Here is a 19,064-nt window from a genome sequence, read left to right as displayed (position 1 = left end):
CACTTTGCTCGTGACTGTTCTGTGGTTTGTGCGTGCTGTAAGGGTATGCATCATGAGATGTTTCATTTGCGTCGTTTGGAGACGGTAAATTGCCAAAGGGTGAGTTGAGAAATGTTTATGATCTGCACATGTCTCGTATGACGGGGGTGAGATTATTGTACATGTGAGGGTTGTAGACACTGTGAACAACAACTCTAGTTTTTATGTCGGAAAACTCTCAGAATCTGCATCGGTCTCGAAATCACTTGAACATTACTCGAAATGCTTCACGGTCATTAAACCGTCTCTCGGAAATCTCACAGAATTCGACCCGGCCTTGGCAAGCCGTGCTGGGCAAGAACTCGGAAAATTTCGAAGAAAAAAAACCCAGTTAATTCCATTGTGATTGCTGGTCTAATCACTGTCGAATACGATCGTAAATGACCGAAAAATTTTAATCCTTTTACTTGAGAAGTATTTTTGATTTTTTTTCACAGAGTTCGAGAGGTATTTAGATCGAGCAATTATTTCAGTTCTGCAATACGTTATAGTTGTCGCAAACCCGCGTTCATACACATCTATTGAAACCGCAGGTAGGACTCTAAACGAATCGAAAAGACTAAAATGGTATCATAATTAGGTGCGGTGGAATACAAAAAGACTCGAAAAGTCTCTTTTCTATCGTTTTTCTTACAGGTGGTCTCGAAAACGGCATGTCCCGAGTAAATGTTAACGTAAATGTTACCCTCGTATCATTGGTTGTCACAACACCCTTCAACATTGACAAAACGTACAAGCAATGTACGCCCACATAACCAAGGCTTTTAATCTGTCAAAATTATCAAAATCTTGGGGCTTAATTTATTTTTAAAATGGTATGAACTAGGTTCTTGCTTATTACACAAAAGCCGCTATCATCCATTGAAAAATCATAAGAATAAGAAGATATTGTAGTGGCTTATTAACTCGTGAGGACTCTTCTTGCAATGAACTTCAACGCGTGCTTTACAAACTTCTCTTTAATGGTCAAATACGGTAAACTGAAATACACGAATTGAACCCAAACTAAATGTTATGACATGTATGAAAAGGCTCAGACTGGGTTCCCGAGACGGGAGAAACAAAGAGTGAATAATATTATACAAGTGAGTGAAAAAAGGCCTATAAAAACTTACATAACATTTTCCACTTTGTCCTCTATAAACACTACGATATGATTTATGGATTATGCGTAAATTGTGCATAAAAAGGCGGAAAAAGACACGGAAACAGAAACGGAACGGGAGCGCGCATCCGTGCGGAAACAGCAACAATCATAACCCGAGAACCCCGTGACGTCACCCAACACTCCCCGTGGCGTTGTAACGTAGCCGAGGAGGGTGACGTCACAGGAAACGCAACGAAGAAAAAACCCGCGAAAAACCCACATGGCGAAGCGCCGACAGATACTGTGTACATGTATATTCTTTCAGGCAATATGTGTGTGTTTGATGTATAAGCAATGAATTATTTTAGATTAAACTAAAAGTAATAATGCACAAAAGTCTTCGAATGAATGGCTAACACAAAAGTAGTAGACTGTGTGCATGTCATGAGCAGGTCCCAGCTGAAGAGTTGGATCAAAATGGCGAAAAGGTGACTTTGACAATGTGAATGACCTTGAATATTCGAAACATTAAGCTAGCTTCGCATTTAGGGCTGTGGGTTGAAAAACAATCACACATCGTTGCAATTATATATGGCTGACCACGTTTCTTGCCATTTTTCGATAGGAACAGTAGTTTTTGAGATATTTGTTCTTGTTGAGTCTGAATGCTTTATGGCAGAGTTTGAAAGTCGGTTATCCTTACGATGACTTCCTAAAACTAACTGTGTTAATATTCAATACACTTTCATTTAATTTAAGCTACTACCGGATTTGATGTCGCATTTTTGAACGCAACCTGCATAATTACTCATTTCTGCTAGAGTGAAGTATCATTTTGGTTTTGTAAAATAAATTGTTGAAAAAACTACTGCTCATAGGCCAAGTTCAGACAACTGCAAAACCACTCAAAAAGTACAATAATGTACATAGTTATATTCCGTTAGACTTAAGATACTGCCTTTTGCAGGATATTTGAAATGCATAAAGCTAAGTCACTCTGTTTAGTGTTTCATGCGTAGATTAACCACGCACCACCGAGTCCAACAATATTCAAGAAATTTTGTTTAGACTTATCAGAATGGTATCAATAACAGCGACATTAGTTTTACATCGCAATTGACATCATATTATGTCAACAGTTACTTTTGTTATAATGATATTACCAGATTTTTTTGCTACCCAGCCTGGTGTGTCAATATGATAGAACCCATCGTTCATGTCTTGGAAGTCCTTTGGATACAATTTCCATGAACATGACAATAATGGGATTCTCTACGGTCTCCCTGACAAGGCGCTGGCTCCCCTCCAGAGACTCCAGAACCGGGCAGCCAGGATCTTGACCGGGACGAGAAAGTATGACCACATCTCACCGGTTCTTAGGTCTCTTCACTGGCTCCCGGTGAAGCAGCGTGTCATTTTCAAGGTCCTCCTGATGTGTTTCAAGGTGGTCCGGGGTTATGCACCTGCATAGCTGAGCCTCAAACATGTTGAGAGGCAGCGTGTCACCAGGTCATCTAATGACACGTCATTGGTGTGTATGCGGATAAAGACAGGATTCGGTGACCGCTGCTTCTCATCATGTGGTCCCCGGTTGTGGAATGCCCTACCGGAGCACATCAGGGGGGCGGACGCGTTGCTTGCTTTTAAACGACTCCTAAAATCCTGGCTGTTCGAGGAAGCATTTCTTGGTTGGGAGGTAGCGCCTTGAGCTGGTTTACCTGGAGTTTGGCGCTCTATAAGACATTGTTGATTGATTGACAAGATACTACTATTTACCTACATTAACAGCATGTTGAACGTCAATGTTTTGTAAACTAATTAGGGATCCTGTCGACTGCCTCGCCTTGCCGCAGGAAAGCAGTGTTCTAACGAATTATTCTGGGGTATACTAATATTGGTCCTACTCTATGCTGTGACTGTCTCCTGTCAGTCATGTAAGCGCCTCAACTCAACAGACAACCAAGATAGGTATATATGACCGTGTTGCAGAAACTATCAGCAATAATCTCCAGCATTCATTCAACCTGTCTTACGCTTTAACTGTATTATGCCAGTATCCATGTCACAACTCAGCATGGATGTAATAAGGATGGTAAGACGCAGCGTAACTGCTGATTCATGGCCATCCCAACATATATACTCTGTCCTTTTGATGTCTCCCCGGTTTGTAACTCTATGGCAGGAACAATTTCCGCATGCGGCATGTTGTGACTGTCACATGTAAGTATTTACTCAACAGGCCACAGATGGATGTGACTGTTTCCCTGGGACAATCAAAAATAGTTTTAACCACGCAGTTCCTTCGTTAAAGCTGTGACTGTAATGGCAATCTTGTTTCAGTGTCCCAAAACCATAAATCAAATTTGAAAAAACAAGATGTGATAGTCCCATACTCTGACACTCGACACATGCTTTGACACTCGAGTCTCGGTCTCCACAGAATGGGAGTGACGGCGATTAAGTGTTTGTCTTCACATAAACAATCAACAACTAAAATTACCAATTAGGCCTGCGTTATGCTGAGATGTATCCTATTACTCTCACATCTCAGCCAACATGGATATTCCCACGTATTTTGACCTGTCCTGTAATGTGACAGCCTACTATAAGTGTCACATCTCAACAAGCATGGAAAGACGACAGGGTCTGACGGTCTGTCCAAAAAGTACAGATATGAGAGAAACATTCAACTATATTCCACTACATTTAGGCATGTTAGCTATGCGATATGCTGCGACATATTGTATTAGTGTCATATCTTACACGGTTAGACGGTGATGTAACTATATTTTCAGGAAAAATCAGCGATTAGTCCTGCACTGTATGGCATGCGTTATTATCTGATAGTCACCTACTGTTTCACCTCAACTGACTTGGAAAGACGGAAGGAATAATCACATTTTTAAGGTTTTTGGATTTTGCCCCCTGGTGGTCAAGTGGTGAATCATATTGGACCGAACTTCAGTCCCTGAGATCACCTGACTAAGGGGTACATGTGTACTAAATTTGGGATCAATAGTCATTGCAGTTTAGAAACGTGCCATAGTTACATCCTAAAGGCCAATTTACGCCATTTGACCTCTGTAACCTTGGAAAGTAGATCAAATCAAAAATCCGTATGATATGTCATGTATCCTTGCTAGGAGTACCTACCATAAAATTTTTATTGAAAACGGATCATTAATAAGAGACATAGCACACTTTTTATGTTTTTCGTTTTGGCCCCCTGGCGGCCAAGTCATGAACCAGACCGAACCGAAATACAGTGTCAGAGTACCTCGGACCTAGGGGGTCATGTGTACAATGTTTTAAGTTCATAGCACTGGCGGTTGAGAAACATGCCACAGGATACGACGGACGACGACGACGGACACAGGGCTATTGTATAGACTCCCCTAACGGTGAGCCAAAAAGGTAATCCGAGATCAGAGAGTTGATATGCCAAGGTTACTGATTTTGACAACTTACATTTGGTTTACCATTTGAGAGGAGCCCATCACCTTTCTTTCATCACTTCTGATCAGGTTATTTTTCAGCACATCTAAATTGAGATGGCTGCTGCAGTTGAATCTTTGCGAAATTCTGAGATGTATAGGTCTTATTTTCCCTCACGCCCCAACCACATTCCAACAGCCTATTTCAAATGCCAATCTGACATTAATCTGATGTGTTTCCGACATCATTTTGTTGACAGCCGAAAGAGGTTTCCATAGTTTGTTTATGTGTACCTGTGAGTTTTGGAATTTGAATTCAAAAGAAAATCAATTGAATTGTACACAAGGAGGATACCGCGGTGACGTCACGGCTTTTCCAAGATGGCGCTGCATATTGTAAACAAACTCGATCCACGGCCAAGGGAAAATCAAGTCATCAAAAAAGTTAGATTTTTCGCATCAAATCAGAGTTATTAGTACTTTTCTGCTATGAAATAAGTCTTCATACAATAAGCTATCATTTGAATAATGAAAAGTGGTGTTTTGATGGGGAAAAATAGGGTTTTTAAAACCAAATAGCCGGGCACCGATCTTCCAAAATTAGCGATGGTTTCAAAACAGTCTCCCAGATATGGGGCAATCTCTTCATTATCATAATGGGATTTGGAGGCATGATTTTACCAGTTCGAGACCTGTAGGACCTAAAACTCGCATAGATCCTCATAGATTCCCTCTATTTGTCGAGTTAGCGCCCCTGTAAGATCATGCATTTTCGGACACTAGAACGAAATCTTCCTGCGGATATCGCGGTTTCGGTGATGATTTAAGGAGAAATTGACTGTTCTTAGAGTTGACTAGACACGGTTAACCCACTGTATCAGGTGGCACTTAGACAATTAGCGACGAAGACAGACACTTCCAAGAGCTGGTTTGCACAGGTCCGCAAGCTGGGATGGCACTATGGCATTGATGTGAATCAGGCAATAGTGTACCCTTGGCCTAAATCCTCCTGGCGAGAACACACAACCCTACTAGTAAGGACAAATGGTACACAAAACTGTCAATCGAGGCAGGCAGTAAGAAGACTCTCAAATGGCTGATTGTTCATCAGACTTGGACAGGCAAACCTCACCCAATATGGCTTCCGTGCAAAGGCAAACCATATATGGTGGAGGCTGCAACCACAAGGGCACGTCTACTGGTGGGTCGATACGGCCTACAAGTCACAAAGGTCCAGTTCTTAAAAAAGGAGATCTCCCCAATCTGCCCCCTGTGCAACGAGGAGGAGGAGGATGTTGTTCACTTCCTGATCAGATGCCCAATCATGCAAGAGATGAGAGCTGCCAGGATAGAGAACCTCCAGAAACTATACACAGAAGAAAAGCTGACGCCACCAAGGACAGACGATGAAGTATGCTCTGCGGTGCTGAACGGGTGGGGATATATCACTCAAAATAACACTAGAAACAATAGAAATATTATCATGCTAAAGCTAAACAAAAACGTAATAAGTGCCAATAAACTCTCAAACTTGCTGTGCCACAAACTGCACACTACGCGAGACATTAAGATAAACGAAAAACTACTTGCAGAGGATCAGGATATCGACCCGAGCAAGGTGCTCCGATCAAGCGGAGGGATCTACTAATACAAGTACAAGGGACAGAAATGAGTTCATACATCATGAATACATGAATATATTATGATATGGGCGGGCTTCCAAGTCAAAACAATAACAAACTCAACTGCATCTCTACTGTGTATTGCGTAGTGCATTGCCTAGTGTATTTCGTAGTGTATTTCAGCGGAGACATTATTTCTGCACTTTGGTCACGCCAAACGTCTCTTTTATTCATGGAAGTTAATCTGCTCTGTAAATTTTATTTTACACAGGAAGAATCCATACAAGGTATTGCAATATTTCATGTCTATTGGTGTTTTTGTGTAGGAGCAGGAGCGCACCAGACAGTGAGACCTGGAGATGCGTTCAGTGCTGGTGCTGTCAGTAGACTGAATCTGATTGGCCATAGCGATCAGTAGTATGGGTCGGGATCACGTGATGTGACGTCACCGCGGTATCCTCCTTGAATTGTACAGCTGGCAATCACCAGGCAACAGTGATAGGTGTACTTACAATTTTATCGCTGTATTTGGGGAAGAAGAGTTCATATATTCTGTTTTGTGAATGCTATTTTAGTGCCCTGATCTTGTCTACCCAGCATAAAGAATGAATGTGGCCATAATACTGTTCTTCCTGCTTGTATAACAGTGTATGTGGTCGACTCTTAACTTCAGTTTTGTGAGTGCTCTACGGCTCCTAAATTTCACGCCGGTCAACCTTCCGAAGACAAGCCCATTTGCCTTATTCCACACTTTCCCACCATAATTTGACGGTACTTTATCTCAATGTTCTCTGTGGTGGAGAGAACACCAGATTTTATGTTTGCCTTTGAAATATCTCTGTAAAAAAGTAATTAATAGGCTCTTGCGTCATTTGTTCACGAACCTCGCTGTTTGGGAACGCTGAAACAGAGATTGGCACATTTTCTGTTTGCCTCTCATTGTTTTTCTTCTAGTTGTCTGTTGTATGGAAACATTTAAATATGGGGGACAAACACAGGAATGATGTTTCATTGACTTAATCATCCACTTTCGGGAACTTATTCCTCGAAAGTTCATAGATTGCTATAAGAAAAATAGCATCGCAAAGTGAGCATAACCCCTCAGCCTATTAAGGTTGAAGGTAAGATAATGGTGAAGTTGTCTTAGTGGAGTAGCTAGTTTGCATATGGACATTAAAATTGTGGAAACCTATTTTGGGGATGTGAGCGTGGCAGCCACATTGAATTTCGAATCGCGCTGATTTTCGAAAAGGAACCTTCCCCTTACAAAACTGCATTAGGCCTACACCCACTAAAAATTGATTCCATCCGATTTCAAGCACGTTTCCCTGTTGACCATTTTGAGAATCAGAACGAGCCAGTTTTCGAAAGGAACCTTCCTCTAGTCACCCCCAACGTACATACCAAAAATGAATTTGATCGGACGAACGGTTCTCCTCGAAATTGACAGAAACCGATTTCAAGCACACCGCCCTAGTGGCCATATTGATAATCAGAACGAGCCCGTTTTCGAAAGGAACCTCGCTCTAGTAACCCTCAACATACATACAAAAAATGAATTTAATCGGACGAATGGTTCTCGAAATTGACGATAACCGATTTCAAGCACGCTGCCCTGGTGACCACGTTGAGAATCAGAACAAGCCCGTTTTCGAAGGAACCTTCCTCTAGTCACCCTTAACGTACAGTACATACCATAAATGAATTTAATCGGACGAACGGTTCTCCTCGAAATTGACGGAAACCGATTTCAAGCACGCCGCCCTGGTGACCATATTGAGAATCAGAACGAGCCGGTTTTCGAAGGAACCTTCCTCTAGTCACCCCCAACGTACATACCAACAAGAGGCCCAAGGGCCTGGCGCTCAGCTGGATGACCTAATAACATAGGACTGAGGGTATAAAGTAGTAAATATCGGCTTTATACTACTGTTTGAAGGTCAAGAGAACACGTTATACCACTAAAATTTCCAATGCAGAGCTGCCAGCTGGATGAAATATGATTGAACTAATCAGCCATGGTATGTAAATATTACAGGAGGCAACGGAAGATATCCCTAGTTCAGTATGTTGTATCAGTAGCTTTACAGAAAAAAAGTGTCAGAGAGGATGAGCCTTCTCCATGGACAACTGTGGTATGTCCAGGCTGGGTTGTACAGCACAAGGATACAAAATGCTGTCTGTAATTGAGAGGTATCCTGATTTAACAGAGGTCAAAATAAATAGAAATTACCAGTTTGGGACTAGCACCACTTTCTTTTTTTTTAATAAGGTAGAGATTACAGGAGTCAACAAAATTAATTTTATTGAGAGAAATTGACCTGTCCTGCAGGTGATTAGAATTTACAATACAAAGGGTCGTTTTTCATGACATTGTGCTCTACTGCGTATTCCTAGTCATAGTGAGTCGATCTGGAACCAATCTATCCTTGGCGCAGACAGGTTCAAATTGGCTATATCTTGAATAGATTGAATTGCGATGAAAATCTAATGCAATAAAGGAGCAATATCGAAGAGACAAATTAATCTAACCAATTGTCCACAGACTCGGACCCTGAAATGGCACGATGTATGCGTGCATATAAAAGTATATCAATTGGTCCCATAGAGATGATGAGGCAATGTCAATATGCCTTGTTCCTTAGTCAGCAATATGCCCCTTTTTATACGGAGAAGAAGGAGAACCCAGATAGGCCTTCACATGTCGGCTTCCAAATGGCTCGAACCAACTGTACTATCACTACTATAACTTTAAAATGTGTGCTCCTCCTACATGTAGCAATGTCTCGGCCAAAAAGGCACTTAGTCGACAGGCAAGCTAGATGTTCAGCACCGTGAGCAGCTCCTTGGTAAGGCCATGTCAGGTTCCGCGCGCCTGATCAGATCCATCAAGTATTGAAAGCTGTGGTGAGCTGAGCACATAAAAGACCATGGTCACCTTGATTTGAAAATCCCTTCATAATCAAGGGCTACCTCTGACTAAAACAGCACAATAGACCACCAATTTGATCCAGCTCCTAACTGCGGGAAAACCCAAGTCCAGCAACCAAAAGTACCAAAAATACATTTTTGTTTACATTTGAACTGCACACATGCGTTGTTTACAATTTCATTTCCCGCGAAATCTCGAAAATCAGGTGACCTGCAATCGTGGATTGAAAATAACATTAACCTCGGTTCAGCAGGTCAGCAGGTATACCGGCTGTTCCAATCATCCCCCTACAGCCAGCCGTTCAAAAGGTAATGTTATTCACCCCACAGGGAGTGCAAGTAATTGATTAAGCCCCTGCATAACTTAACAGCAATGGCTTGGCTTCTGTGAGTGGTAAGGAGAATTGACAGTTTTTTATGGGAGTAACATTATTGTGTTGCTTAAAACGTCTACTTTTTACTCATGTAAGAATCGTAGTACTAATAATAACTTCAACTTATTTTCCAGTTATGATAACACAACACGCATCTTCATGATCATGATCTTTCTCAAACTAACTGAATGACCTAATCGCCTTGGACGCACAACCTAACCACATATCAATCCGCCCCGACGATCGACACATCCATTCGATTCGATAACCCTCGATAAAGTTGGGTCTGTGAAGTTGGCTCCCAGTTCCCAGTTCCCAGTTCCCAGTTCGTTATACGTACCCATTTTGAAACATGGTGTGTTTGGGTACGAAATGGGCTAAGCATTTCCCAGTTCCCAATTCAAATTTCTTTCAAATATTAACCCTCCACAGTCCGATAACTCAACTTGGTGGTTTTAACCCTTTCCTACCAAGCTCTCGATTCAACTATCAGTGACTTTAACCCTTTCTGACCCATTTCCCGGTTCAAAATACCAGCTCCTTATTCATCTTAACTCGTTTTAACCCTTTATAACTCCATTTCCCGATTCATTTACAGTCACTTTAACCCTTTCTGACTCCATTTCCCAATTCAAAATGCCAGCTCCTTATTCGTCTTAAGTGTCAGTCCATGATACCACCATGCAGAGGGTGGCAAGGTGGGGGTCAACCGTTTTTAACGAGATTAGGTATGCAAGATCCTTCCACTAAGACATCATTACACAGCAATTGATGACTCTCAAAAATCACTAGCAACCGAGTTAGGGGCAGGCCTAGTTAGGGGGCTTGTTTTAGCTTTTTTCCCCCTATTTTTTGTGTATTTTTGGGTCAATGTTGGGCACTCCTGCAGAGACTAAAAAAAATAGCTGGATTTTCCCCCTTTGTATGATGGAAGTATTTGATGAGATCTTCCATTCTGCAACAGGTCATTGAGTAACACTTCATACTTTGGTCGTGCTAGGCCTAGTAATTATGCATACCTAGGGGCAGTGCTTAGGAAGAGCTCTCTATCGACGCTCATATCTCCAACACTGCAGGTCTTTGAATGCTGTGGCTTGCACATGATAAAGGTAATGATACCTACTTTCAAAATCAGAAATAAAATTTCCGGCCGCTTTTACTGTTTTCCCAGGATAAACCAAGGAAAAAGTGCTATTTTCCACCAAAATGACACTCATTGCTTAGTGCTGCCACCTTGTGTACACTTGATGAATTATAAAATAAATGCATAATGAACACATAATTTATGCTTGGTGCTGGCCATGAGGATTAGTAGTTACTGTCAACCACCATGATCACCCCCCCCCCCCCCCCCATGCCTAGGCCTACTAACCTATTTTAACTTATTTAAGTAGGCCTACCGGTAAATAACTCCACTTGCATTTTTCCCCCCAAAAAAGAAAAAGCTCATCACTACAAATTTGCCCTTGATGAAAGCCCTTTGGGGAATTGGGCCCCATAGGTCCTGAAATGCTGATTTGAATTTCAAATAACATTTCGGCCTTGGCCTACCTGATGGCAACGTAATTGAATAAGCTACATGTAGGCCTTCTTACAGTCCGAAAACCTTAAGAAACCCCCCTGTTGGTGAGGATGCTAATGTTGACCCATTCATTAGCCTGTGTCATGCTGCCAGAGCATGTTGTAAGGGTTGGACCCCCCCCCATGGCTAAGGCACCTGAAGGGCATGTGGTATGACCTACTAATACATCTTTATCAACCCATGCAGGGATCATCCTGTTCCTAAGAACCTTGCAGAAGTGCTCATTTCACATACTAGTAACACCTTCCATTGCTAAGGAGCCAATTGACCAAAGGTGCAGTTCCTACTGTAATTACTGTTTGATGAGGACAACCCTGCAGTTGGCTGCACCGTCAGAGTACTGCTATTGGAAGTTTTTAGCTCCTTGGTTGGCGGTGAAATGTTCTCCTGGAGTTGCTCTAGCATTGGCTAAATTGTACATATACATGTACTGGAATGGAGAAGTTTTTCATGAACTGAGTTACGGTACTGTCCAGTCCCTTAGGAGAGATCACAACTTTCCACATGCTACACTTGTACCTGTCTGCAGAGGACAGTGCTGCCACTTAAGAAGGGACACTTTTTTTTTTACAAATGGGTGATTTATTTACAAGCTAATATAATGATACATAGAAAAAAGGCTATTTTGCAGACAATAGCCAAACCACTACTAACCACTACTAGGGAGGGACCAATACTAGTAACACCTCATTTACGGTACTACATGTCAGGCCCAAGTGCAGGATAGTATCAGGAGAGAGTCCCACTTTCCAGTAGCAGGCTTGGTTGTTCAAAACTGACATTAGCGCTACTAAGTATACTGACATTAAAAATCTATCTTGGCATTTACAATTGTTTACTGAAAGCCAAAGTTCAAATTTATCCCAAGATATCACTATAAAATCATTTTTTAACCAAGCCCCGCATTTTACCTGATGAACCATCCGCTAGATATACTAGAACATCAAATCTGGATGTCCTTCATATTGCAGGTTATGTTAGTCAAGGGAGACAAAAACACAGCATGTAACAGTTTTAGGAAATTCACCATGTATTTTTTTTAGAAAAAGAGAGATGTATTGCAGAATGCGAACAATGCATTTGCAATCAATGGCGTGGAAAATCTCAGGTCAAGCCTGATGAATGTACATCCAATAAAGTCGTACCCTTTCATTCTAAATCAAGAATTCTTGATGTGTAGCTGACAACTTTCACTGGGCTAATTCTGCCCAGTCATGACTCAAAGACCAACATTTCAGAAAATCTGTCTCCACCCTCTTATCATTTCTCTCTCCCAGCTCAAGAGTGCTTGACCAGCAGTCCTTATGATACTGTTGCAACAACATTACCCATCAAATTTGCCCTTCTGTCCCGTCTGCTGGGTTTTCTAAGGCGTCGGCTGGTTGAACAGAGGAAGAGGCAACAGCGGACTGAAAAAAGATATTGATGGAGAATCAGGTTTGGCTTAGAATCCCTCATTGCCAAGGAGATGGGAGCCAGAATGGCATCAAGGTTTTCAGCTTAGTCACTCCTCTCTCATCAGTGACCTTCTTACATGCAAGTCAGTCGCTGCAGGCAGAATTAACCAATATTCACTTTGGCTTGCCCCGAATCTTCTCCCCTTTTTTTTCATTCAACTCACCTCTGTATCCATGGGTGCTGGTTCTACTTCTCGTTCTACATTTGCCACAGATACTCGATGTTTAGCCTCACATCCTTTACACAGAGCTGAAAAGGCACCAGATTATGGGGGTAATGATAATATGATGTGCAATATAATAGTGTGAGGACATGATGATGATGATAGACTTGTTTTGATAATGCGACCGGCCATGCTGATTTTGTACGGCAGTGAAGCATCACCTCCAGTGGCACTGGCAGGGAATCATAACTGGGACTTCCTGATCACCAAGCCAAGGCTCCAATCAACTTTCTAGGAAGAACACAAGTGAAGTGGTAAATCGTTATCACTCAGTTGGTTTTGCACCAAAGTTAGGTTTAGTCAGAGTGGGTATCATTACAGGCCTACTGCTTCTTTTCTACTTCAGTGATTTTGAGACTGATCCCTTACCTGAGCCAACTGGGACAAAAACTCCCCACTTGATGTATATTTCCCGAGACATCACTCGATGAACTGAACCACCATCTTTTCTGGGCTTTCGACTTGTTTTAGAGGGTTGATGAAGTGGGTGCTGGCATCTCCTTTGCTGATTCCATGATAAACTCAACTTGTATCGGTGGTTCGGGCATATTGTGGTGTCCAGAACTGGAGAACTCATATCAAACACGCCATCACAAAGTGCTATGAGCTCCCATTCACTTTTGACTTGACTGGCTTTCCTGGAGGACATCCAACGCATCAAATGGGAGTGCACGTCCTTCTTACATTGTTTCAAGGGGATCACACTCTTGTCATTGGGGTATGAAGCGTCAGTACCACACTCGATATCCTTGGATATGACAGCAAATCCACATTTCAACTGTGATTTTTCAGGTTCCATTTTCAATTGACTATCACACAATGTACACGTGCATGTACACAATGCATTGTAACTGTAACTGTTGTTGTTGTTGTCGTTGCTGGTGATCGTTTCCGCCAAGACCGCTAAGCCTCCACAGGGGTAATAAAGGCCTCTAGGTTGTTTGAGGGAGTGTGTGGGAGGGGCAAGGGAGAGGGGGGTTCACTAACATCTAAAAATGTAATTTTATTTGGAAAGCATGTGTATTTCGTCAGTTTTCTGAGGGAATGGGCAAAAAATGGGCACCAGTGAGAAGGGCGCGACTCGACCCCCTCACCGGAAAACCGTAAGGGCGGCCGGATTTTTTTCTTTTGCAATTAAAAAACAGCATTCTGACTTCCTTACCTGGAAGTGGCATCACCTAAAAAACTGCAGTGTTGGAGCTAAAGGAGAGTTAAAATTGGCTTTTTACTGAAATTTGAGATTGCATTGTTTTTGGGATGTACTGTACCTGTCATTAAAATGTACCTGGGGCAAAACAAAAGGCATGAAAAGGTAGCTCAGATCATGTACTTTCAATTTCAATAGGCGGTGTTTAGTGATAATTCTGTTTGATGCACGAAAATTGACAAAAGACTTAGCCTATTTTGAGGGATAATGCATGTTTTTTTAAAAGGAAAATGAGTAGGAAATGGTTAACAGCCGTACCCCAAAACTGTGGGGTTATTTTCGAAACCAATCCACCAGCCTTCATAGTACCCTAGGACAGGTCTGTGGTAGAAATTACAACTAGATCTGTTGACCCCCCACCTTGCCACCATTTGCATGATCCTGCATGGTGGTATCATGGACTGACACTTAACTCATTTTAACCCTCTAGAAGTCCATTTCCCTATTCAAATGCTGGCTCCCGATTCAGCTGCAAGTCACGTTAACCCTTTCTGACTTCATTTCATTCATTTGCAAGTCTCTTTAACCCTTTCTGACTCCATTTCCCAGTTCAAAATGCCGTGGATCGGAGACAAGACCACAATTGATTTTTTAAGCCTTTTAGCAGTTAAGTGTCAGTCCATGATACCACCATGCAGGATCATGCAAATGGTGGCAAGGTGGGGGGTCAACAGATCTAGTTGTAATTTCTACCACAGACCTGTCCTAGGGTACTATGAAGGCTGGTGGATTGGTTTCGAAAATAACCCCACAGTTTTGGGGTACGGCTGTTAACCATTTCCTACTCATTTTCCTTTTAAAAAAACATGCATTATCCCTCAAAATAGGCTAAGTCTTTTGTCAATTTTCGTGCATCAAACAGAATTATCACTAAACACCGCCTATTGAAATTGAAAGTACATGATCTGAGCTACCTTTTCATGCCTTTTGTTTTGCCCCAGGTACATTTTAATGACAGGTACAGTACGTCCCAAAAACAATGCAATCTCAAATTTCAGTAAAAAGGCAATTTTAACTCTCCTTTAGCTCCAACACTGCAGTTTTTTAGGTGATGCCACTTCCAGGTAAGGAAGTCAGAATGCTGTTTTTTAATTTGCAAAAGAAAAAAATCCGGCCGCCCTTACGGTTTTCCGGTGAGGGGGTCGAGTCGCGCCCTTCTCACTGGTGCCCATTTTTTGCCCATTCCCTCAGAAAACTGACGAAATACACATGCTTTCCAAATAAAATTACATTTTTAGATGTTAGTGAACCCCCCTCTCCCTTGCCCCTCCCACACACTCCCTCAAACAACCTAGAGGCCTTTATTACCCCTGTGGAGGCTTAGCGGTCTTGGCGGAAACGATCACCAGCAACGACAACAACAACAACAGTTACAGTTACAATGCATTGTGTACATGCACGTGTACATTGTGTGATAGTCAATTGAAAATGGAACCTGAAAAATCACAGTTGAAATGTGGATTTGCTGTCATATCCAAGGATATCGAGTGTGGTACTGACGCTTCATACCCCAATGACAAGAGTGTGATCCCCTTGAAACAATGTAAGAAGGACGTGCACTCCCATTTGATGCGTTGGATGTCCTCCAGGAAAGCCAGTCAAGTCAAAAGTGAATGGGAGCTCATAGCACTTTGTGATGGCGTGTTTGATATGAGTTCTCCAGTTCTGGACACCACAATATGCCCGAACCACCGATACAAGTTGAGTTTATCATGGAATCAGCAAAGGAGATGCCAGCACCCACTTCATCAACCCTCTAAAACAAGTCGAAAGCCCAGAAAAGATGGTGGTTCAGTTCATCGAGTGATGTCTCGGGAAATATACATCAAGTGGGGAGTTTTTGTCCCAGTTGGCTCAGGTAAGGGATCAGTCTCAAAATCACTGAAGTAGAAAAGAAGCAGTAGGCCTGTAATGATACCCACTCTGACTAAACCTAACCTTGGTGCAAAACCAACTGAGTGATAACGATTTACCACTTCACTTGTGTTCTTCCTAGAAAGTTGATTGGAGCCTTGGCTTGGTGATCAGGAAGTCCCAGTTATGATTCCCTGCCAGTGCCACTGGAGGTGATGCTTCACTGCCGTACAAAATCAGCATGGCCGGTCGCATTATCAAAACAAGTCTATCATCATCATCATGTCCTCACACTATTATATTGCACATCATATTATCATTACCCCCATAATCTGGTGCCTTTTCAGCTCTGTGTAAAGGATGTGAGGCTAAACATCGAGTATCTGTGGCAAATGTAGAACGAGAAGTAGAACCAGCACCCATGGATACAGAGGTGAGTTGAATGAAAAAAAAGGGGAGAAGATTCGGGGCAAGCCAAAGTGAATATTGGTTAATTCTGCCTGCAGCGACTGACTTGCATGTAAGAAGGTCACTGATGAGAGAGGAGTGACTAAGCTGAAAACCTTGATGCCATTCTGGCTCCCATCTCCTTGGCAATGAGGGATTCTAAGCCAAACCTGATTCTCCATCAATATCTTTTTTCAGTCCGCTGTTGCCTCTTCCTCTGTTCAACCAGCCGACGCCTTAGAAAACCCAGCAGACGGGACAGAAGGGCAAATTTGATGGGTAATGTTGTTGCAACAGTATCATAAGGACTGCTGGTCAAGCACTCTTGAGCTGGGAGAGAGAAATGATAAGAGGGTGGAGACAGATTTTCTGAAATGTTGGTCTTTGAGTCATGACTGGGCAGAATTAGCCCAGTGAAAGTTGTCAGCTACACATCAAGAATTCTTGATTTAGAATGAAAGGGTACGACTTTATTGGATGTACATTCATCAGGCTTGACCTGAGATTTTCCACGCCATTGATTGCAAATGCATTGTTCGCATTCTGCAATACATCTCTCTTTTTCTAAAAAAAATACATGGTGAATTTCCTAAAACTGTTACATGCTGTGTTTTTGTCTCCCTTGACTAACATAACCTGCAATATGAAGGACATCCAGATTTGATGTTCTAGTATATCTAGCGGATGGTTCATCAGGTAAAATGCGGGGCTTGGTTAAAAAATGATTTTATAGTGATATCTTGGGATAAATTTGAACTTTGGCTTTCAGTAAACAATTGTAAATGCCAAGATAGATTTTTAATGTCAGTATACTTAGTAGCGCTAATGTCAGTTTTGAACAACCAAGCCTGCTACTGGAAAGTGGGACTCTCTCCTGATACTATCCTGCACTTGGGCCTGACATGTAGTACCGTAAATGAGGTGTTACTAGTATTGGTCCCTCCCTAGTAGTGGTTAGTAGTGGTTTGGCTATTGTCTGCAAAATAGCCTTTTTTATTTTTCTATGTATCATATCATTATATTAGCTTGTAAATAAATCACCCATTTGTAAAAAAAAAAGTGTCCCTTCTTAAGTGGCAGCACTGTCCTCTGCAGACAGGTACAAGTGTAGCATGTGGAAAGTTGTGATCTCTCCTAAGGGACTGGACAGTACCGTAACTCAGTTCATGAAAAACTTCTCCATTCCAGTACATGTATATGTACAATTTAGCCAATGCTAGAGCAACTCCAGGAGAACATTTCACCGCCAACCAAGGAGCTAAAAACTTCCAATAGCAGTACTCTGACGGTGCAGCCAACTGCAGGGTTGTCCTCATCAAACAGTAATTACAGTAGGAACTGCACCTTTGGTCAATTGGCTCCTTAGCAATGGAAGGTGTTACTAGTATGTGAAATGAGCACTTCAGCAAGGTTCTTAGGAACAGGATGATCCCTGCATGGGTTGATAAAGATGTATTAGTAGGTCATACCACATGCCCTTCAGGTGCCTTAGCCATGGGGGGGGGGGGGGTCCAACCCTTACAACATGCTCTGGCAGCATGACACAGGCTAATGAATGGGTCAACATTAGCATCCTCACCAACAGGGGGGTTTCTTAAGGTTTTCGGACTGTAAGAAGGCCTACATGTAGCTAATTCAATTACGTTGCCATCAGGTAGGCCAAGGCCGAAATGTTATTTGAAATTCAAATCAGCATTTCAGGACCTATGGGGCCCAATTCCCCAAAGGGCTTTCATCAAGGGCAAATTTGTAGTGATGAGCTTGTTCTTTTTTGGGGGGAAAAATGCAAGTGGAGTTATTTACCGGTAGGCCTACTTAAATAAGTTAAAATGGGTTAGTAGGCCTAGGCATGGGGGGGGGGGGGGGGTGATCATGGTGGTTGACAGTAACTACTAATCCTCATGGCCAGCACCAAGCATAAATTATGTGTTCATTATGCATTTATTTTATAATTCATCAAGTGTACACAAGGTGGCAGCACTAGCCAATGAGTGTCATTTTGGTGGAAAATAGCACTTTTTCCTTGGTTTATCCTGGGAAAACAGTAAAAGCGGCCGGAAATTTTATTTCTGATTTTGAAAGTAGGTATCATTACCTTTATCATGTGCAAGCCACAGCATTCAAAGACCTGCAGTGTTGGAGATATGAGCGTCGATAAAGAGCTCTTCCTAAGCACTGCCCCTAGGTATGCATAATTACTAGGCCTAGCACGACCAAAGTATGAAGTGTTACTCAATGACCTGTTGCAGAATGGAAGATCTCATCAAATACTTCCATCATACAAAGGGGGAAAATCCAGCTATTTTTTTTAGTCTCTGCAGGAGTGCCCAACATTGACCCAAAAATACACAAAAAATAGGGGGAAAAAAGCTAAAACAAGCCCCCTAACTAGGCCTGCCCCTAACTCGGTTGCTAGTGATTTTTGAGAGTCATCAATTGCTGTGTAATGATGTCTTAGTGGAAGGATCTTGCATACCTAATCTCGTTAAAAACGGTTGACCCCCACCTTGCCACCCTCTGCATGGTGGTATCATGGACTGACACTTAAATTGTCAATGTTTGACCGCGACGCATCAAAGAACGCGTCAAGTAGTGAAACTGAAATTCGAATATGATATACGGGTTAGTCTTGCGAGTAACTGGTGCGATGGAAATTGGTGATTGACAACGGAAATTTTTTTATAATCGACAAATTAGACAGACTTTGATATTTCCACTCTTTTCAGCCAACTGGCAGAAAAAACTCAAAACACGCCCCCTATTACCCAATTAGCAAAATTCGAAATTAATTCTTTCATCAAATAAT

At 42.1% G+C, this 19,064-nt stretch overlaps 3 protein-coding genes across 5 annotated transcripts in view; 1 reads left to right on the top strand and 2 right to left on the bottom strand.

Moving 5' to 3' along the window:
* The window catches only part of LOC135492178 (scoloptoxin SSD14-like), a 309,652-nt gene that overhangs the window by 82,568 nt on the left and 208,020 nt on the right, over positions 1-19,064 (bottom strand). The window lies entirely within an intron of this gene.
* Positions 12,220-13,854, bottom strand: LOC135492180 (uncharacterized). The gene is made up of 3 exons (XM_064778431.1): positions 13,120-13,854; positions 12,691-12,776; positions 12,220-12,478 (listed from the first exon to the last, which is right to left on the bottom strand). Exons 1-3 carry the CDS (start codon positions 13,547-13,549, stop codon positions 12,401-12,403), a joined length of 594 nt encoding a protein of 197 aa, XP_064634501.1. The 5' UTR covers positions 13,550-13,854; the 3' UTR covers positions 12,220-12,400.
* LOC135492181 (uncharacterized) lies at positions 14,572-16,730 on the top strand. Its single transcript, XM_064778432.1, has 3 exons — positions 14,572-15,815; positions 16,159-16,244; positions 16,457-16,730. The coding sequence occupies exons 1-3, from the start codon at positions 15,386-15,388 to the stop codon at positions 16,532-16,534; spliced, it is 594 nt and encodes a 197-aa protein (XP_064634502.1). The 5' UTR covers positions 14,572-15,385; the 3' UTR covers positions 16,535-16,730.

The sequence above is a fragment of the Lineus longissimus genome, chromosome 8, assembly GCF_910592395.1.
Source record: "Lineus longissimus chromosome 8, tnLinLong1.2, whole genome shotgun sequence".
NCBI classification, from domain to species: Eukaryota; Metazoa; Nemertea; class Pilidiophora; order Heteronemertea; family Lineidae; genus Lineus; species Lineus longissimus.
Note: the sequence above shows the minus strand (reverse complement) of the source record. Positions and strands in the feature narration are given on the sequence as shown.